General features: G+C 37.7%; 1 protein-coding gene across 1 annotated transcript in view; it reads right to left on the minus strand.

The window, feature by feature from the left end:
• The window catches only part of PIK3C3 (phosphatidylinositol 3-kinase catalytic subunit type 3), a 75248-nt gene that overhangs the window by 12805 nt on the left and 39056 nt on the right, over positions 1-23387 (minus strand). Inside the window, exons 21-23 of the mRNA XM_035559960.2 lie at positions 22988-23062; positions 8380-8548; positions 4335-4425 (exon numbers count right to left, since the gene is read on the minus strand). Coding sequence (XP_035415853.1) covers positions 4335-4425; positions 8380-8548; positions 22988-23062 — 335 coding nt within the window. The remainder of the gene's footprint in view (positions 1-4334; positions 4426-8379; positions 8549-22987; positions 23063-23387) is intronic.

The raw sequence follows: 23387 nt of genomic DNA on the forward strand, positions 1-23387 counted from the left end.
GAAAGTACCTTCAAAGATGCTATAAACAGAGAGTCCAGCTCTGCTTACTCCGTCCTGTGCCATAAACCATGTCAAACAGCTGTAATCTATACTTATTTTACAGAAAGTTGTACATGACAAGCTGCTATTTCAATTTTGCCTTGACTCGATACATATTTCTCCCAAGACATATCACAAGCATTGGACAGAAATGACACCCAGACAACACGCTTTTTGATTAAATGTAATTTTATAATCAAGCTTAAGATCTTCCAGTTAGCTCCTTGGGCTATAAAGTGTTACTGGAAGGTAGATGTTTCTTTGGCAAAAACAACTTACAACTAAAGATCCTGCCTTCCCTTCTCTTCCTCAGGTTACTAACATTTTCCTTAGGTGTGCCTTCTCATTCAGATTTCTCTAAAAAGTCGCTATTATAGCAGAATGAAACTGTTAAAAAACAAAGAACAATTCAGATCATCCACAGCCTCATTGAAGAGGGCATACTCTACATCATACTTTTTCCATTATCTTGGTTTGTTTTCTGTTTTGTCTGAACTTAAGAAAGGCAAAAGGTGGCAGACTTCCAATTGCCTTTTCAGAGTGATTAGTTAGTGTCTTGTTATACATACACATACCACAGGTGACAAAAGAAAGTACAAGAAATGAAGCCATACAAAATGGCTGTAGTGTTCTTTACTCGAATTAAAAATAAAAATTAAACATTCATTCATACTCAAAGAATTAGACATACTATTTTCTGAAAGTTTAGAAAAAAAGAACATCAAATATTTCTGATGTTATGTTTTACTCCCCGGTGTGTTTTTATATATTGTCCATCAGCAGGCAGATATTTCCTGCAGTATGAAGTACCTCTCTGAAGCAAGAATGACACGTTACATCTCTTTGCAAAGCTGCTCAGAACACAGCCCAAGGTACTGCCTAATAGCATAATGCTTTCCCTTTGAGGAATCAGAAGAGTAGCCATTCGAGAAAAATCCCCCTTACTACCTCGACTCTGTGGACTGTACTCTAGCATACCTGTTTCAATGAGAACAGAAACCTGTGTGGCATGAACAGTTCAGTGAATGAATTTGCTCAGAATACACTCATTTTAAGTATGTTATAAGGTGCCTTTTTTTTTGATCCTGTTAGGAGAAACCTATGGAAGTATAGTTAGAATACTTCATACTTGCTCCTAATAGCAGGATTGCTGCACCTACTAAAAAATTCCAATATCAAGGAATGCTGAACAGTTTGAACACCAAAATATATTGAAATATAATGTTCCATCTTCAATAAGCTTTCCTTTCATTAAAAAGGAAAATTATTTTTTGTACTATATACATTTCCTTACAGTTTCATCCTAAGTAATATTCTGATGTATCAGAGATTTTGAATAAAGGTAACCTATCCTGTTTCCTCAGTGACCTGACTTCAGCTGCCTGCGAGATCTGAGCCTAACTAGATCACTGGCCCTCTAAAAAAAAAAAATGAAGGCTCTACAAAACAGAGAATGAGTGTTACTACGGCACCAATAAGGAAAGTAAAGAAAAAATTTTCCACTGTAACTATTAAGAAGAATACCTTCTTAGATACAGAAATGTTTGTAAATCTCCACCTTTGTCTCCCATGAAAGTGATATCATGGTTGAAATGGCTATTGACTTGACTCACATAAAGGTAATTTAATTTTATGGGTCAGTCCAAAATGGATCTTTAGCTTATCTGAGTCTGTTGAAATATATATGGATTTTTTGCTTAAAGCTTTAGAAAAAGGCAAACAAAAAATCAATTGAGATGCTGAAGGCATTTATTCAATTTTCCTACAACAAGGTACAGTATTATCTTGTTAAATGACTGAACAAACTTGTCACTCAGCCCAAGAGATACACGACACCTTGTTTCATTTTTTATTGGTACTAACAAAGCTCAGAACTGATTTGAGACAGGCTAATGGGTATTAAACATTCAAAACAAAATTTCTAACACTATCTGAAAAGTGACCTCTTCACCCTTCTACAAAGAATTAAGATGATCCTGCTGCGAGGCCATTTTATAGCTGTTTACCTAATGTTTTTTCTTTAAAGCAAAAAAGAAATAGATAAACCAAAACCTGAACAAAACCAAAATACTTTCATAGTTGCTTTGAACATAGTTGTATTCATCCAGTAGATCATAATATCAACACCTGCTTTGTAAGAGAGTCCTCTATTCACCTGCTCTTTCAAGATCTCACCATAATGTATCATTTTTGCAGAAATTCCAGAGGTATATTTAAAGGACAATTCTTAAACCAAAAGGACCCAACCTGAACAGAATGTTATTTGGAATTATAAACATTTGACCTGTCAAAAAATGAGTTTATTCAAAATAACAATACTTGGGGCAAACGATTGAGAAGACTATACAGTAAAAAAAACATTTATGAACAAGCCAAACAGTTTAGTTATCTTTCTGATAATACCTTATTGTGTTTGTTTTACTCTGGTTTGCTTTTTTAAGGAACAAGCACACTCTAACTGAATTTACAGAACTTGTGACAGTGAAATCTGTTCTCTCAGTATACTAACTCTACCCATTTATAATTATTTTGCATCAAATTTTAAGGTCTTCACTCTTCCCCAGCTAAACAACATTTTAAAGCATGAAAGCGATCTGTGTTCCTTATAACAAATACTTGCCTCACTGACTCAGTTCTAGCTCTCAAAATTTTCAAGCCTCTAAGATGACAATGGACTTCATAAGGGTAAAAACCACAGATATAAGCTGCAGCATTGCCAGAGCTTAGTATAACAACAACTTTGTTGTACTTGACCTAAGTGACCTACCAGACAGCAAATAAACAAACTATTTGCATGAAAAAAGGAACTATTATTTATACTTAGTAATGAAATATAGAGGTAAGCACATTGATCTAATTCATACACCTATGAACTTCCTTTCAGATTTTGCTTCTTTCTTCTATTATCTCTGATTGGATAAACTATAATTATGCTTGATATGAACCTGATTTTAGCTCCTGTATATCAGTGAACTGTAACATACTTCTCAGCTGAAGAAAAGACTTGTTGGTTTTCAATTCTGTATCTTGATTTAATATTTCAAAACAAGGGAGGAAACTTCTATTAAGTACAAATTTTATAAGCATCTGAAACACTCAGACGTCACTACAGTAAAAGCACTCTTTAAAAATATTTTAGAGAATTTGACATCCTACTATCATATACTACAAAAAAAAATCTACCCTTGGTATAATTCACAGAAGTGTTGTCCAAGATAAAATGTGATGCCAAGATACTAACAAGAAAAATTTATGTTAATTGGCAATGGAAACCAGGAGACTGAATTTGATAAAAAAACAACAACAAAAAGAAACCAAACCACACTATGTCAGCCTTCACAGAAATGAAACAACGACTATATGAACTCTCTTATATCAATTTTAAATTAGGAAATTCTAAACATAGATGCTTATTATTACAGGCTACAAGAAAAACTTCGTTGGAGTCAATTCACTTACCTTCAAGAGCATTGCATTAGAACATGAAATATTAATTTAAATAATTTTGAATCTTTGCATTCATAGCTTATTGAAAACACTAAAGATCAGGTTGATCTTTAGAGAAAGTACACTGGTTGAATCAGAAGTGAACTGAACTGATTTTCATTGGATTCACAGGCTCCACACAGTCTTTTGTGGAATTAAAAGAGATAGCCCTTCACTATAAATCAGGTTATAAACAAAGCCAACATTTGCCCAAAAACGTAAGTGCAATGAAATTTATGTGAACATTTATCTGGTATTTTCAACGTCAACAGTAGATGAAATAGAGAAGAATGATTCAGGCTGGAGCAACAGGACAAAATCAGAATTAGGGGACAAACGTCAGAGTTTGTTTTCACAATAAACAAAGATTTCTTAGTGAAGAAGATGTAAAAACAGCCTCAGTTACTGTTTTATAAAACTATATGTGACTGTTCCACCTAGTTTAGAATCCTGCAATCTTTCATGATACAGTCAGTGTTGACTGCTTCATGACTGCTTTTCATTAAGGTGATCACTGTTCTTAGCAGAATGTTGAAATATCACTTGGAACAGAGGGCTAGAGCAGACTAGGCATGGACTCCATGGATGGTCGAGATCAATGCTGCATATATGGATGGGCACACATGCTAGGCAACTTCAAATGTATATTCCCACCTCTAACTTCAGTGATTCTAGAAATCACTCAGTCCTCATAAAACAGGAGCAAGCCTCCTCAGGTCATTGGTTACACACAAGTCACCAGAAGTGACTGAAAATTTCATAATATGATGGCTTTGGTTAATGAAAGACAAAGAAAGCTTTCCCGTTACCTTTTTTACAGTCTTGTCAGGTTCAAGAGCAATATCTGGAATGTTGGCATCCACCATGAGGGAAAATAAGTTCAAGATCAAGTTGGAATACCTGAGTAGAAGAGCAGATTAGATAAATAGACTTTGTAAAATGTACAAAAGACAACATTTTGTAAACTTCATATAAGAAATCATAAAATCAACTTGAGTTGGTAATGTTTCAGAGGAGATTCATACACACCACTTTATTTGGACATATTTAAGATATCCAGTAATAGGAATGACAGTTTAAACCTTGTCTTGAACTGCCAAAACTGAACACAGACCACTCTTTCTTTGGTGTTTTTTATGTTTTTTTTTTTTTTTAAACAATCTTATAAAAATAGAACATTTTTAGAACAATGTTTATCCAGAGACACACCAAATACAAACAGCTTCAAATACTGTAAGATTTAATGCCTTCTCCCACTCCTAGGAGACCAAGCATAAGTTTGGATATTGATTCAAAGGTTAACTTAATTAACAGGGGTAACAGTTACATAGCAATATTATATATATTAGCATTCAAACAAATGAAGTCTTCACAATTAGAATGATTTTTCATGTTGCTGCAAGGGCTTTCGCCATAACAGGTTGACTATGAGTGGTTTAACCAGATCTAAGTCTGCAGTTGCTCAGTTAAGCTGCAATAACTTTGGTAGTGCAGATGTCAGTTATAACCATTTAAAGAGAAAAGACAGAGTAGTTTTCAGTTTTAATACGGTGTTGGTAGTACTTTTAAATCTTTTAAAGAACATCATTTTGCCCTTGCAGGAAATTAGCTCTAAGTTGCTATTTGAAAGGATAATTTCCAAGCTGTTCAACATAAACTGAAACTTCCCTTGCTCTGTAAAGAGAGCGCGTCTTCTTTTAGAGACAAAGTAAGCAACTAGCTTCAAAATCTGAAATACTGCTTTCCTAAGAGCAGCAGGAGCTTCTTTGATGATAGAAAAAGAATTCTTAACAGTAAAATTTATTAGCAAACTTGTGAATACATATAAATTGGCAATCATAATAGTATGAAATATTTTAACTACAGAAAATGACTCTTAGCCATACTCTACAAAGTAAATATTGCTCAACAAAAATCTCTCTTGGAAAGCTTAATTCTACCAAAAACTCTTGACATTTAGTAACAGGAACTAGCACTACCTAGAACATTTCAATAGAAGATTCATCTCTTTAGAACACAATTATTTTAAACTGTTTGGACAGAAATCGTTTGTCTAATTTGTTTCAGCTGTTCTGCTTCACTTTCCCAAGGGCAAGGGGCTGGAAGTTGGAAAATATCTTTTAGCACAATAAAAATTACACTACCATTTTGTTTCAAATCTGGCTACAAACTCTGGAAGTTGAGTTGATTTAGGTGCCAGAAATGCTTACCACAGGTTTTCATGAAGATTTGTTTTACTTGCCTGAAACTAGCAAATTTCAGTTTAAACATACTTAAAAGCTTACAGCTAAGCGCTCTCAAAACTATTTCTAGGTCATTGGTAGCTTAGAGCAATAGCAATTGCCAAGGGCAGACTACTTTCTTTGCTTTTCATGCTCCTTATAATAGCATTCAGACAAATGCAACCTGAATTATGTAGCAAGAAATTGGGCAGAAAGAGGAGGTAAAGAAGGGCTGGACAAACCAGAGACGGAACAAGATGTGTAACAGGGTGTGACAGACAAAGGGCTAGAGTGCAGAGACTGATGCTAACTCCCCATAGAGTCTTATGTAGGAGCAGGGTACGCCAGGGACAGACAAAAAAAAAAAAAAAAAAACACCAAGAGCCAGAAGCAAGGGTGTATGCATACTGGTACATACTGGCACATGAGACACAGGGTGTCAAGATGCTCACAGCTGGTCCACTGACAACCCAAATTCACCCTAACATCAGACATTTTCTTGGAAAAATATCTTCAGGTATTGATTCTAGATTCTTTTCTGACGGATCCTGCTGAAGACTTGTAAACTGGGAATTCAAAGGGGAGGGAAAGCTGACACACAATAGGACTTGAGCCTTTTTAAGTAAGCTCAACATGTACAAAAAAATGCTGCTATGCCATAAGTGAGGATGCAGCTACAACCTGCCCTGCAGCACATTCAGCACACATGGGCTGCTCCTTCATTACAGCACTGCTGACAACCGCATACAACTGATCAGTGGTGTTCAAAAAAGTGGAAAGCCATCTCTCCCCAGGGGAAAAAAAAAAAAAAAAAAACACCAACCACAAAAGTCCCTCAGCAATGATCATATGCAAAACTTCTTTCATGTAAAACTAAGAACAAGACTTTTTCCACTTGTAAGTTGGAAATTGTTTTTGTTTTTGCTTTGCAACAGTATTCTACCAGGAACCCTGCAAGGCAGATTCAGCATTTGAAATATGCAGAACACTGTCTATACCCCAGGGAAATGAAGAATAAAACAGGAACTGATAGAGATAACAAATAGGGAATTTGCATTCTGACTTAGCAATTAGAGGTTATGATTTCACCATACTTAGCCAGAAGTCTCTGTGACCAGGTTGGCATCAGTGTGCAGAACCATTAGAGCTAAGATGTTCCTCCATATTTATTTTTTTTTCCTGCCTCAATAAACAAGTAATCTTGATCATTTTTAATTCTAGCTGCTTAAAGTAATAGTTATTGTAATACCAATATTATTCTATGCCTCCTCTGTTATCTTATGCCTTAAAAATATTTATCCAGAACCATTTAAAAATATTTTCCTGTAAACCTGAACAAATATTGGAGAGAGAATTACAACTACAGTCCCAGAATTAAAAATGAAGCTATCTTGATTTACAGTTCAGTTTTATACCAACATGACTGCTGCACTCCACATCTGAATATGACCTCTGTAGCAAAACATTACATAAACTAGTTAATGCAATGGATAACCCTTCACTGACATAACAGACCTTTCCACTGAAAAAAACTAAGTTTAAACAACAAAAACAGAATTACTTTCATAATACCGTATTTCTGATTTGTGAAGTTTTGAGCAAAATTTAGAACACTGAATATAAATTAGCCTTCCTGATTGTTCTCTGAAGTCACACATTCTTTGCCACTAACATGCCATTGCTTTTTCATTCTAATGAAATGCTTTTAGTAAGTGTACAAAACAACACCTTATTCTTTTTCTCCTTTTAACAACGGAGAAACTACCTGTGACTTTTTTCTGGTATCACTTCATAACACTGGCTATGTACTTTTCATATAAGTATTTTTCACATTCTTTTCATATTTCTGCTTTATTTCATGTATTTGATGGTTTACATTGTGTGATCTAGATATTAAGGTGACATTCTTTCATCTCCAGGGAAAATGTACTAAATCAGTCACTGGACACACCAAGAGTGCTTACCTGCATTCTGTGCAAACACAAAGATGAGCTACTCAGCTCAGAAAGCTGATGGTAAATTATATGGTCACTACAAAGGAATGAAGCTGCTTCAAAATCTAAAGCAGTGATCAATTCGTCCATAAATAGAAATCTAAAGAGGCCTTAGCTGCCATTGTTCTGTCTATCTAAAGAAGTTGCTAACGTACTTGACTACCACACGCAGCAGCTAGTATTTGTTCGGCAGGACCTGCATCCAACTAAGCTTATATATACCATCTTCAAGGCAAAGAATTTGATTTTGATCATCACTCGTCTGAACTGGAGGAGGGTAAAGCAGCAAATAAATAATGATTTACAGTTAAAAGGATACTTACTTGATCACCAGTAATCAGAGAAGTTGCTTAAGGGCAAAAACACATCCAAAACCAATTTAATACCCCCACAAAATTTATGAAAAAGCTGTGTTATTAAACAAGTAAACCTGAAGACCTTAACTTAAAAGGCAATTATATTCAAGCTCCGCATTATACCAGTGTTGTGACGGTTTCCTTCCTTTGTTTTGTACAAATTCTTGTTTGAATTCTGAACATAGACACAAGTTTTGAATTTTCAACAGGAATATCTTCCCTGATTCATGCAATATTCTATTTTACTGTGGCTCTATTAACTTATCCAAATAGTTTTGTTACCTGCGGAGATGGAGAAAGGCTGTGTAGCACTGCTTACGGAATTCCTGGTACTGCTCACTCTGCGTGCCTCCCATGCCTTCCACCATCTCCTTATTCAGCTTCATTGGGGGAGGTAGAGGCTTAGGGTCCCGACCCAGAATGTAACCAAAGTCTATGTGAAACAGTTTACCTACAGATGAAAGGCAAACATTTACCTCAGTATTTCACATATCAAATGGCAGAAATACTCAAAAAATAAATAAATCTTTAAGTACAATTTCCTGAAGATACTAAATTGCTCTCAAGAAATACAATTCACTATTTTCTATGAGGCTTATAACTGTAATTCATGTCTTCAGATAGCAACTTGAAATTATGGACTTAAATAAAGCTGATCTCAAATTCGCTTAGAGTACAGAGTACTAATAAATAAGGTAAGGATTTTGTTTGCTTTTTAAACATATGGAGTATATTCATAAAGACTGAACCAATGTTCAAAATAAGTAGACATTAAATAGACATTAAGTACAGAGTCATGTTACAGATACTACTAATTCTTTGCTCCTTCTTAAGAACTTCTTAACAAATTAAAGTGCTAAGGCACATATTGCTTTTTTCCTAGTATACCATTTGGTTGCCCCAGCATGCAATAAGTTATTTTAGTCGTATGTTATATTAACCAAAGGGAAAATAAGAATCATGATCCTAAAATCCTTTAAGTGTCGTCTAAGTACAGATAAAATTTAACACCTCTGAAATACTTTGAAGAAACATTAATACCATTTCAATTGTATTTTGAATGCTCTTAAGTCTCAACATGTTGAGTTTTTCCAGTACAAAAATGCATGAGTTACACCACTTGATCTCTACTTTTCCCTTCTCAGTGCAACTATGTTTATAATGTTCCTGTCGTTAACTTGACAAAAACTTCCATAAATCTCATTTCAAATGCACAAGGCAACTTTTGTTCCTATAAAGAACTTGTGTATTTGCAGGATTGTCCATAACTTCATTGGAAAGCATTCACTGTGTTCCCTTTCACTAGTGCCAAATCTCACGTGAGACGCAACATGGGGCAAAATGAAAAACTGAAACAGCAATTTCCAAATAAAACCACTAGAATATTTACATAACCTAAAGATTAAGTAACATATAAACATACAGACAGAAACAGTCATCAAAAGACTGAGTGGTTCAATTCACAAACCCTACAAAGCCAGTTTCTAGGAATATTCCTGACTTACTAAATTGAAAATATTGACCACACAGAGCAAAAGTGTTTGTCAAAGTGTTTTGCAATCAAATTTTCGGTTTGATACTAAGCTTTTAAATTGCAGAATTTAAACAACACTAAAGCTGAATTAAAAAAGAATTCAGTTCTGCCAATGTCAAAATGTTTATATAGAAGGTACATAAATGAAATTTCATAGAACCACCTAGGTTGGAGAAGACCTTCTAAATCATTGTGTCCAACCACCAACCTGACCCTACTGAGTCCCATCACTTAACCATGTCCCTTACTATCATGACTGTATCGTAAATATTTATCTCCAGGGATGGGAACTCAATCACTTCCATGGGCAACCCGTTCCAATTCTTGGCCACCCTCTCCATTACAGAAATTCTGTCTCTCCCCTGGCTCAACCTGTGACTGTTTCCTCATATCTTATCACTTGTCACCTGAGAAAAGAGACACCCCCGTTGATGCAACCTCCTTTCAGGTAGGTTGCAGAGAGTGATGAGGTCTTCCCTACACCTCCTGTTCTCCAAACTAAACAACCCCAATTCCCTCTGTCACTCCTCAGTCTTGTTTTATAGTCCTGTCAGCAGCTTCACTGCCATTCCCTGCACACGCTTGAGCAATTCAATATCCTTCTTCTAGTGAGGGGCCCAAAACTGAACATAATATTCAAGGTGCTGTGTAATAGGGGACATTCACTTCCCTACTTCTGCTGGCCTGTTAAATGATTGCCTTCAGACAAAGGAAACATGTTCCTGAAGTCCACGTTAAGAAGTATCAGGAAATAAATTAAGTACAAACAGGTGATGTGCATTTGAAATGTTAGGTAAGTTGAGTTTTGCATCCAAAGCAGAGCTCTGCAGTAACATTAGTAAATTTATTTTTAGATGACTACTTCATAGAAGAAAATGAAATGTGGATAAAATGAAATGTGGATATAAAAAAAATGGAGAAACTTTTAAATAATAACTAGAAAATGATTAGCATGACTTATCTATTCTCAGATACCATAGAACACACAAATACAAAGTCTTGCTTCAGCATTATGGAACAGAACTGCATTACAAACAGAGATTTGTTTGCCTGCAGGTGTTTTAACTTGCAGTGTCTATATTCATTTTAATATTTTCATAAGCTTAGATGCTCATCACTCTTGGAAAAAAAAGGAACATGTAGTATTTTTCAATTAGTCATCCCTCTGTCCATTTCATTGAATAACAGATGTTCTATCATCGGAGAAGCTTACTTGAAATCTGTCGTAAGCACTCTTCAAGCCAAGAAACAAACTCCATCACAGTCAATTTTCTAAGGGAGATCACAAGGATGCTTAATAAGTATTCACTAGCTGATACATACAATCATTACTTTTTGCATATCTAATTGTGCTAAAGAATTTCCTTCAATAGTTTTTTCAAGCTGTTACTGGTTACTCTTAGAGTTCACTTTTGTAAACTAAGTATTTTGAAGTAGACATTGATACACACAGACAGATTAGATTATAAAAGGTGTTTAATTAAAGTTTGGGGAGGGGTCTGTAACTTATTCAAAGCTGTCATCATGAAGAATCAAAGGAGAACACTTGAATAAAACAATAACTTTTGTGGCAGTATTTTTTTCTAGTTTGCTCTAGAGATAAGTAATAATAGGTACTAATTAATAATGTAGCCTGGTAACTAAAACATATCTAAATCATTCTAGAACATTAATACCTGAGTGATATACATTCATATACATTAGTTGGCAAATACTTTTTTATATCTCAGTCCTAAAAAAGAGTAAGCAAACTATAAGGTGAGGCCATCCCCACTTAACAATACAGCTTCCCTAGCTATACTTTGAAATTCATCAGGTTTTTAGGCTGACTCAAAATGTATGTCAAATGCTTTAACTTGAATACAGTAAATATATTTAATATTTTTCAAATCCATGTACTAAACACAGCTATAATTTGTTTTCTTTTGGACAGCTCAAGATCAATTAAACCAGCATACCAAATTACAAAATAAAGACAGAACGCTCCCTTGGTATTAGCCTGAAACTGCTACTATGCTAAAGAAAAGACTGACCAGCCACAGCTGGAGGGAACACTGCTGTTTCAGGGCTTTCTACAAAGAAGCTTGACTTATGTTGTCCTTGAGGACATAACTAAAATTGGAACAAATGAAGAAGAATCCCATTTTGAACAAATTAAATTGGTGGTATAATATTGAAAATTAGGTGGAACTTACATTATTAATGTTAATAAATAATAAACTTATCAAGATAATAAATTTCATGACTTTAATTTTTTAATGCTAAGATAAAAGGTTGCAAGTATCTCAAGTGATCATCCAAAGCAAAATTTGTATCAGGGCATGACAACCAGCATCTCACTTTCAAGATGATTAATGACTGAGATAGCTCAGCTGCATTCTTGGATATTTTTAGCATTTTTTCATCCCAAGTCGATGATGTTGAGGATGGTGTTTTTTCCCATGGCACCCTACGGAAAATATCACCTGTTAAATCTCATAAAGATGACCTATACAAAAATATGTTATGAAAATACAGTGTGTGGGAGATGCTACTTCCTTGTATTATGCAGACAGCAGAGAACGTAACAGGTAAAGATACAACAAAAAATAAATCAGAAACCAAGACAAAAAAGTGCAAACTTAACCAAAACCTGCTAAAATAATAAATAGCAGCAGAAAGAGAAGGACAAAAATAGGAACTTGAACTCTCCAGCTGTACATAATCTAGAACAGCAGCTTTGTGTGAGCTTCAAACAAAAATATCACGGTAGTAGGTTTACGTGGCAAGGTGTCAGTAGCAGGGGTGGCTTCTGTGAGAAGAATCTAGAAGCTGCCCCATGTTAGGTAAGGGCCCCACTGCTGGCCAGAGCCAAGCCAATAAGCGATTTTGTTTGCGCCTCTGTAAGAGCATATTAAGAAAGGAGGAAAAGAACTGCTGTCACACAGCAGCTGGGAGAGTGAGAGGAGTGAGAAACAGCCTTGCAGGCGCCAAGGTCAGTGAAGAAGGAGGGGGAGAGGTGCTCCAGGTGCCAGAGCAGAAGTCCCCTGTGGCCTGTGGTAAGGACCATGGTGAAGCAGGTTGTCCCACTGCTGCCCATGGGTCCCATGATGGAGCAGGGTTCCACGCTGCAGCCCGTGGAGGAGCCCCTGGTGGAGCAGGTGGACCTGCACTCATGGAGGCTGCAGCCCATGGAGAGCCCCCGCAGGAGCAGGCCTCGGGCCGGAGCTGCAGCCTGTGGAGAGAAGCCCATGCAGGAGCAGGGGGTCTGGGGAGGAAGCTGCCACCCGTGGAGGACCAGGTTGGAGCAGTTTGCTCCTGACGGATGGACCCCATGGTACAGAGACATACCTGGAGCAGTTCTTGAAAAGCTGCTGCCTGGGGGAAGCCCACACAGGATCAGTTCAGGAAGGACTGCATCCTGTGGGAGGGACCCCACGTGGAGCAGGGATAGAGAGTGACCAAGAAGGAGCAGCAGAGACGAAGCCCTGTAGACTGACCACAGCCCCCATTCCCCTGCGCCACTCAGGGGGAGAAGGTGGAAGAGGGCATATAGGGGGAAGGCATTTTTGGGGTTCTTTCCTTTGTTTCTCACTTCTCTAGCTTGTAATAGGCAATAAATCTTACTATTCCCCTTTGCTGAGTCTGTTTTGCCCATCACAATAATTGTTGAGCAATCTCCCCGTCCTTATCTCAACCCTTGAGCCCTTTGCATCGTATTTTCTCCCCCCTTCCCTTTGAGGAGGGGGAGTGAGTGAGCAGCTGAGGGGGAGCTCAGCCACCCTCCCAAGTAAAACCACCACAATCACTTTGATCTAGTACAATCGGTACAATAAGTTTAATAGGAGAGAAAAGATATTTAATTAGAAGTTTTATTCTGTGAGAAGTGACTTGCATTGTGAGTAGCGTACTCCTTAACATAGATGTCATTCCTGTTACACACCTGCAATGAAGGATGCAAAGGTGCCAGCAACTTAGTTTGTCAGCTTAATCATGACCTTTCTGCAAGAGCTCATCTCCTCAAAAACACTACTCATTCGAGATTTGTCAGCCTCAGCTGTGACAACTTTTAAAAAAAATAATCTTGGCTAGTAGTCACATCTGGAAAAGAGTCTACAGGAGAATCAGCATCGTATCTAGGTAACTATTGAGTGAGGTTTTTTAATTCTGAAATTTTAATTCTGAAATGTCACATAACAAAATCTATGATGTCTTCAACTGAAGGTTCTTTAAAGTTACATAGATGGTTTCTTACCAGCCAACTTTTCTCATCTGAATTTAGAGGATTACTCTTAAAATTTTATTTCACAGAATGGTTAAGGTTAGAAAGGATCTTCTGGAGGACATTTGGTCCAATTCTACTGTAAGTCCACCTAGAGCTGCCTGCTCAGGACAATGTCCAGATGACTTCCGAATATCTCAAAGGATGAAAACTCCACAACCTTTCTGGGTAGCCTGTACCAGGGCTCTGGTCCCCCTCGCTATTTCACACCACAGTATTTCACACCACATGTATTTATAGACAGTTATCATCAATCCTCCCAGTATTAGACTGGTTGTGAAATCTGTGCAACACGTTACTTTTTCTAAAGGCTTTTAAATTCCATGTTTTAAAATCAAACATTTCCCTCCTTCAACTTACAGTCAGTACCATAACACACGTATACCTCAATCTTATATAATGTTTTTACTCTGGCTTCTAATCCATCTTCTTCAGTTATTACATCTTAATTTGAGAAGGCTCTAAATTATTAGCCATGCTTATAATTAAAGACAAATCTAGATTACAAATATTGATTTACTACTATTCCTGAATAACTTCTAAATCCCAACCCCCACCTTTCATGAGTGATTTATTTTTTTTAAACAGAAAGAGAATTTAAGAAAATGGGTGAAACATTTGATCCTGAGTCACCTCCATTTTTGCACATCTAGATATAAAGGCCATGTATTTCTAGTATATAGATACTAGCTTCAGACAGCTATTTAGAAATTTGAGTTCCTTTAAAAAATACAGGACTTTAGGCACTTGAGAAAACACATACAGATCTAGGAAATGCCTTGAGGGAGAAATACCCCTGAAATTCCTGCCATATTTTAATTCCTGCCATGTTTTGACGTCAGAAGCAAGACTGTATGTAGGTACCTACATACAGTCAAATAACACAGCTTTGGACAAACATTTCTGACCTTGAAAGCATCTCGCTCATCAGAAGTTTTAAGGACAACATTAGCATCCTTTCAGAAGTGGGAAAGTCTGAGGAACAACTTTGAGTAAACTCAGATCTTAGAAAATAGTGCCCTAACCATCCTCCACTCCCCTGCTCAAGGATTTTTTATTTTTACTGCAAAAACTCAAAAATAAAAAGCAACAAAGAAGGCATTTACTGATTGGAAGAGGATTGGATATTTCCAGAAATATGCAATTATGAAGTGTGCAGACAAAATTTAGTTCAAAACTTAAGAGCTGATACAGTTGTATATTTTAAACTTTTGTTTTCTTTTTTAAATTTTACAAGGTTGACTATCTTTTCCATATGTCAGAAAACCAGGTGTTCAGCAGAAAAATGGAGGACAGGCCCTTGGTGAGCTCAAGGGAATGGCAAACATGTAAAGATCCCCTGACCAGCAGTCAGGCCATAAGAAATCTGAAAGTCAGTCTTAGTTCCTTCCAGCCTTGAGACTGAAGAGAACTTTGATTAACTGAAACATGAACTTGTGGAGACTAAAAATTGGTATCTGGTGCTTACAATAGCCAATAAAAAAATCGGACTGCAGCTGGGAAGGCTGGTTTTTTCCCAATCGCTTACTGCTAATATCTAGACTCTAATACAGGAGAAAGTTCCTATACAGCAGCACAGAAATTGTTTTATTTCACTGGAATACTATTAGGAAAAGTTACTAACAACCTGCACAGAACTCCACAATCCTTAAACAAAAGGCAAAGCAAATTAGACACAACTATTAAAAACTGCCACCAGTCTTATTCTATTTTAACAGGCAAGCAAGCCTCAAGTTATTCCAAAATTATCTGTTCCCACTACTGGTAAAAGAAAAATCAAATTCTGAATTTCAGTGTAATTTCTGTAAACAGCCGTCATTATTATTTTAACCTGGTTCATGCAGAAAAAAAAATACCATTTAGTGACTACTTTAACTGAATTCCTGTTTTAAATATGAACAGGATAAAAACACCTCTGATGAAAATAGGTGGGGAGACAGGGTAATTTCCTGGCTTTCCCAGCAATTTCTGATGTCACCATCAAAATCTCTCCTTTACTAATAGAGCAATGCCATAGTGAAAAAAATATCAGAATGCCTGATTTGTCATCAGTAATCTTCACGTCTTCTAACTTTTCTAAAACCGTGCAAAAAATAGGACAAAATAGTATGAACTGTTAAGGACTTACTTAGGATACAGATTTTCAACTCAATATGCTGGCAGAAAAGCAATAGCTGTAGATAAACTTTATCATCATCCATATAATGGATAAGGGCACAGCTTGTGCTAAGCATTTTAATATCCTTCCCCTAAGCTGTCCATTATCAAAATATATTCTTATGCTATGCCTGCATACAGAGAAGATACCAGCTATATATTGTTAAATAGGAAATACTGCTCAAGATACCTTTAAGAGGAAAAAAATCAGCAGTTCAACAGGTAAATACATATTCTCTTTAGCAGGTATCACAGAAATGGGTGTTGCACAGAGAAATCTAAAGGATAATATTATGTCTTAGTGTTCTGCTTTTTTTAAAAAAGGATGATCCCCTGTGAAGATCAGCAACATTTAAATGCCTATTTAAAAATTTCATCGCTTTTTACATATTATCGTAGTTGGCGACATTACTAAGTGTATTTAGCAAAGCACTTATCTAAAAACTAATGCTGAAGGAGTATTTGACTCCTACTTTTTTTTTTTTTCCATTGTCATCATCTTCAAATCTACTTTGACACAGATGTTATTAACTGAAAAGCACTGCGAGTGCTATCTTGCATATGGAAATGTTCAGATCTTTGCTGTCTTACCTTGCAACTCTTTCTGAGATATAACTTATTTTAAACATTATTCACAGATGAGGATGTTTTGACTGCAGGTGCCCTAAATGAGAAGCATCTCTTTCCAAACCAACTACTACTGCTGCCTTTGAAGTAAAATGGTCCAGCATCTAAAAATCTTAATATTTTTTATTTATTTATTTTGACATAAACAAGCCATCATATTTCTAGAATCAGAGGCAAGGAGTCATGAAAGATGATAGAAATTTTTTCAACGAGGTGACAGACATTTTCACCCCTCAGCGCAAAAGAGTTTGAGTGGAGAACAATTTGTTTTTATGAACTTCAGTATCTGTTGCTTAATATTTAAATTATACCATATCTGCTATAAACATAGCCACTTACACAATAAAAGATGATGCAACAATTTTATTGGAATGAGTCCAACAAATGCAGATACATCCACCAAATTGAAACTCAGGCAGACAGGTAGATACAAAAAAATGTACTGATATACGTTGTCATATTAAACAAAAAAGTATGTGAACCCCAGACTGGGACTCTGTCTTTTACTCTTCGAAACTTCAATTTTTTAAGTGTAGTTAAGAAATGACCATATATGAATCCTATCATTTATTAAGAAAGTTGTTTCTAGCTTATATTCTTCTAGATAAGTTAACTTTTTCATTATAAGTCAATGAGATTTTCAGTAGCAAGAAACAGAAATCTTGGTAGCAAGTCTATGCAGTGTTCGAAACGTAAGAATTTCTCTTGGTAGCTTAACAAAGTCTCTTAAAATATGACCAACACAAACCTGTCTTGGTATGTTACAGAACCTAGGTAGCAGATTTAAAGAATTTCAGACTTAGAATTTACTGTGGATGTGTGCTGCCCTCTGCTGTTCTGTTTAAATTCTTCAACAGTGCCAAACTAAGCCATGGTGTGGTTACTTTTTAAACACAAGATACACATTACCTCAAACTAAAACACTAATGACAACTCTGAGCATCCAAACAGTGCCTGCTATAGAAAATGCATTATATCATCACTTTTGACAACTGATAGGGACCTCTCAAGAGAGATTTTTAAATGTCCATTTAGACAATCCCAAGCAGATAAGGGGAAATACATTTCCTTTGGTTGCTTGTCCCCACATGAGCTTAGATCAAGATGCGGATGTTTCTCTTTTCCCCAAATAAGATTTTTTTATTTACACATTTCTCCTTCAAGAAATGCTTTATTAATTTATAAACACAACTTCTAACTCTTCTTCATGAGGAAATTAAGGTATTCAAGATACCGTAACACCTATGAGAAGCTGCAGTTCAAACATATCACAGAATCGTCTAGGTTGGAAGAGACCTCCAAGATCAACCAGTCCAACCTCTGACCTAATACTGAGAAGTCCTCCACTAAACCATATCACTAAGCTCAACATCTAAACGTCTCTTAAAGACCTCCAGGGATGGTGACTCAACCACTTCCCTGGGCAGCCCATTCCAAGGCCTAACAACCCTTTCAGTAAAGAAGTTCTTCCTAATATCCAAACTAAACCTCCCCTGGCACAACTTTAGCCCATTCCCCCTCATCCTGTCACCAGGCACATGGGAGAATAGACCAACCCCCACCTCGCTACAGCCTCCTTTAAGGTACTTACAGAGAGCGATAAGGTCACCCCTGAGCCTCGTCTTCTCCAGGCTGAACAAGCCCAGCTCCCTCAGCCGCTCCTCGTAAGACTTGTTCTACAGACTCCTCACCAGCTTCGTTGCCCTTCTCTGGACTCGCTCGAGCACCTTGACGTCATTCTTGTAGCAAGGGGCCCAAAACTGAACACAGTACTCGAGGTGCGGCCTCACCAGAGCCGAGTACAGGGGGACAATCACTTCCCTAGACCTGCTGGCCACACTGCCTCCTATACAAGCCAGGATGCTGTTGGCCTTCTTGGCCACCTGAGCATGCTGCTGGCTCATATTCAGCCGACTATCAACCAGTACTCCCAGGTCCTTCTCGGCCAGGCAGCTTTCCAACCACTCATCTCCCAGCCTGTAGCGCTGCTTGGGGTTGTTGTGTCCCAGGTGCAGGACCCGGCACTTGGCCTTGTTGAACTTCATACAGTTGGCCTCAGCCCATCGGTCCAGCCTATCCAGATCCTCCTGCAGAGCCTTCCTACCCTCGAGCAGATCGACACACGCACCTAACTTGGTGTCATCTGCAAACTTACTGAGGGTGCACTCCATCCCCTCATCCAGATCATCGATAAAGATATTAAAGAGGACCGGCCCCAGCACTGAGCCCTGGGGGACTCCACTAGTGACCGGCCTCCAACTGGATTTGACTCCATTCACCACAACTCTTTGGGCCCGGCTATCCAGCCAGTTTTTAACCCAACGAAGCGTACGCCAGTCCAAGCCAAGAGCAGCCAGTTTCTTGAGGAGAATGTTGTGGGAAACGGTGTCAAAAGCCTTACTGAAGTCAAGGTAGACCACATCCACAGCCTTTCCCTCATCCACTAAGCATGTCACTTTGTCACAGAAGGAGATCAGGTTCGTCAAGCAGGACCTGCCTTTCATAAACCCATGCTGACTGGGCCTGATTGCCTGGTTGCCCTGCAAGTGCCGCGTGATGACACTCAAGATAATCTGCTCCATGAGCTTTCCTGGCACTGAGGTCAAACTAACAGGCCTATAGTTCCCCGGGTCTACCCTCCGACCCTTCTTGTAGATGGGCGTCACATTTGCTAGCCTCCAGTCGACTGGGACCTCCCCTGATAGCCAGGACTGCCAATAAATGTTGGAAAGTGGCTTGGCCAGCTCCTCCGCCAGTTCTCTCAGTACCCTCGGGTGGATCCCATCCGGTCCCGTCGACTTGTGTACATCCAAGCGCTGTAGCAGGTCTCCAACCATTTCCTTGTGGATAGTGAGGGCCACATCCTGCTCCCCATCCCCTTCCACCAGCTCAGGGTACTGGGTATCCAGAGAACAACCGGTTTTGCTGCTAAAGACTGAGGCAAAGAAGGCATTAAGCACCTCAGCTTTTTCCTCATCCCTTGTAATTAAGTTTCCCCCCACATCCAGTAAAGGATGGAGATTCTCCTTAGTCCTCCTTTTTGTGTTGATGTATTTGTAAGAACATTTTTTGTTATCTTTAACGTCAGTAGCCAGATTGAACTCCAGATGAGCTTTGGCCTTTCTAATTTTATCCCTGCACAGCCTCGCAACATCATTATAGTCCTCCTGAGTGGCCCGCCCTCTTCTCCAAAGATTATAAACCCTCTTTTTTCTCCTAAGCTCGAGCCACAACTCTCTGTTCAGCCAGGCCGGTCTTCTTCCATGCCGGCTCGTCTTTGGGCACGTGGGTACAGACCGCTCCTGAGCCATTAAGATTTCCTTCTTGAAGAGTGCCCAGCCTTCCTGGACTCCTCTGCCCTTCAGAACCTCCTCCCAAGGGACTCTGCCAACCAGTGTCCTGAACAGCTCAAACTCTGCCCTCCAGAAGTCCAAGACAGCGGTTTTACTGGTCCGCCTCCTGACTTCGCCAAGAATAGAGAACTCTACCATTTCATGGTCACTCTGCCCAAGAGAGCTCCCGACCACCACATCCCCCACCAGTCCGTCACTGTTTGTGAACAGGCTCTCTAACCAGCTGTGTCAGGCAGCTATCTTCCACGCTCTCCAGAAACCTCCTAGACTGCTTTCTCTGGGCTGTGTTGTGCTTCCAGGATATGTCTGGGAAGTTGAAGTCCCCCACGAGAACAAGCGCTGACGATTTCGCAACTTCTGCCAGCTGCCTGTAGAACTGCGATCCGTCTCCTCATCCTGGTTCGGCGGTCTATAACAGACCCCCACCAGGATGCTTGCCTTGTTGGCCTTGCCACTGATCCTAACCCACAGGGACTCAACCTTATCATTCCCAGCCTCAAGTTCCACAACACCAAAACACTCTCTAATATAGAGAGCCACACCACCACCCCTTCTGTGCTGCCTGTCCCTTCTGAAGAGCCTATAGCCAGGCATTGCAGCACTCCAGTCGTGGGAGCGGTCCCACCACGTTTCCGTGACGGCAACCAAGTCATAGCCTGCTTGCTGCACAATGGCTTCCAGCTCCTCCTGTTTGCTACCCATGCTGCATGCATTAGTGTAGATGCACTTCAGCTGGGCCATCGCCTTCTCCCCCGGCCTTGCCATTGTTCCCCCGGCACAGCTCCAACAAGCCTTATTTCAGTAAGTATGCCAAATATTTTTTTTTAAAGTATCCAAAATATTTGCTAAGAGTTTCTGGACTTTATCTAGCTAGAAACAGACTTATCTTCAAATAAAATATTTTAATTTCCCTTTAACCCAAGGCATAAATAGCTTGATGTTCAATTGCTGTATTTCATCTAGAAGAGATCTTTGATACAACTCATCCAAGACTTTTTCTCAATACTACCAGTGTTCAATTAGAGGAATCCTAGAAGATGAGCTGATAAATGAAGCTAAGTTAGCTAGAATTCCACCTGCAAAACAATCTAAGATACCCAGCATTTTTATTTCACTACTCAGGAAAACAAACATTTCTAAATGCCAAGTATATTATATAAACAAAAAGCTGTAAGAAAATATATGCTAATTGTCTAAATGGTTTCATTGTCACTTGCAATTAAGCTGCTTAACGCTTTCGTGGAAAACAGTTTCCTTATAGATTGAGCATTTCATTTTTTTGTTGTTTTTACTGGTTTTGTGTTTTGTTTTTGTTTAAACCTCCCCCACTCTAAAAAATGAAACGTTTAACTTCAAATTAAACATTTTTTTATACTTAAAAAAACATACAAAGCACAATTCAACTTCAAATAAGCACAGAATTCCTCCTGAATTGCTGAATTATTTTAGTTAGAAAAATATATTAAAATATTTTTTTAAACTGAGTTATTGATTTAGAATTTGCTATGATTATTTATTCTACCTGGTCCATTTTTAATACACATAATGCAACAGAAATAACATTAAAAAGTTAAACAAGATAGGGAGGGAGAATCAAAACACTTACCTGCTATTTTGAACTTTTGAGATACATGGGGTTTGCTACAAAGGATATTTGACTAAATGGCAACCTTTACTATTTTCACGCCTTCAACCATGAATTTGTAGTAAGTGGAGCACTCTGTCTAGTTCCTATCGTTTTACAGAAAGCTGGAGAAAAAATATAAAATAATTCTGCTTGAGCTGAACAGTCTAGACCATCAGGCTGATGAAACACTTGGATTTTTGTTGTATAGTGGTTTGGTTTCATCAAAAACACAAAATACATAAGTAGGAGAAAGTGCCGAAGTGAGCCTTGCTCTGACAGGTCTTATGTGGCATTTCCAGTTTTGGGATGCATCATATTTATGTTTTTTTTTAGAAAAACATGCAGACCTGGAAAGCTCACAGAATCAATTTTGTTAAAAGAAAATCCAATCTGAGACAGGAATTAGCAAGGATCTCACTGAAGTCATCAAGATTATACCGGATTCCATAGGACTACTAACTATATTTGTCTAAATATCTACTGTCTTTTGAACAGTGTACATAAACGTATTAAAATACAGCCAGCATCCACTTAATAGATCTTGAAATTGCTTTCTGATAGCATGTTAGAATACCTACTAAATAGGAGTGTAACAATTTAGAAAATTGTTTGATAAAGAACAATTAGGATACTTGGACTTAGAGTTACTTTACAAATACTTATTACAGCATCCTTTTTTTCAGCTTTCAACAAGTTCTGGAAAAAAAAACAGCAAGAATGATTTTTACCGAAGTTTAAGATGACAGTGACAGGTTTCATGATCTTAAGCAAAGGCAGTCAAATTTTACCCTGTACCCCACATTACTTTCAAAAAAGGTCAGCATCACTCAAGAAAAAAATTGTGTTGAACAAAAATAACTTACAAGTCCAGCTTTCATGTGTGTAAGAAGTGTGACAGTAGAACACAAGACTGTAAAATAAGCCAAGCGAAACCTACACAAAAATCCAGTGCTTTTAAACATTCCTGAGTTTAGGTAAATTCAGGACTTCCATTACCTACAGATGCATAAATGGTTGTTACACTGACATCAATACCACATATTGGTTGTTATCTATTGCCCGATTTGATTACAGTGCACTTTATCTACTTGCTTTCTTATTCTTCAACTACCACTTCACACTACTAACAGTTTAAATCTAAACTTTGATTCACTGAATCAAATATTACCTCAGATGAGTCAATATACCTTTACATTTAGAATATATGAATATTCTACAGTACTCAATGGGCTGTATCTGCAAGCAAAATGGAGCCAACACATTTGAATGTTACCAACACACTTGAAATTAAACAACTGCTGTTATAAAATTATACTGCTAAAAAGAATTACCTGTTTTTGTTAGCAAAAGATTATCCAGATGTCTGTCTCCAACTCCAAGGATGTAAGTAATTACACAATAACCAGCTGTAACAAGTAAAATGTAAAACATCAATACAAGTACCTTTCCTGGAGAGCAACAAGTTCTACACAATTAATAACAGCATATAATGTTATCTTAATTCTTGTTCACAAGTAGTAAGTATGCCACAGAGGCTGGGAAGGTGGGAATGAATAATCAAGATTATCAGCAGTATGAAGTACACAAAGTAATAAATTAAAACTCTGAAATATATTCAGTACTGCCTAGATTCAGCTTTTACTACCCTATTATACACCTAACAGGTATACAAAAAACACTTCCATTCAATATTAGGATTAAGATACTTCAAAGTAAGATGAGGTATTTTGA

The sequence above is a fragment of the Cygnus atratus genome, chromosome Z (assembly GCF_013377495.2).
Source record: "Cygnus atratus isolate AKBS03 ecotype Queensland, Australia chromosome Z, CAtr_DNAZoo_HiC_assembly, whole genome shotgun sequence".
Taxonomy (NCBI): Eukaryota; Metazoa; Chordata; class Aves; order Anseriformes; family Anatidae; genus Cygnus; species Cygnus atratus.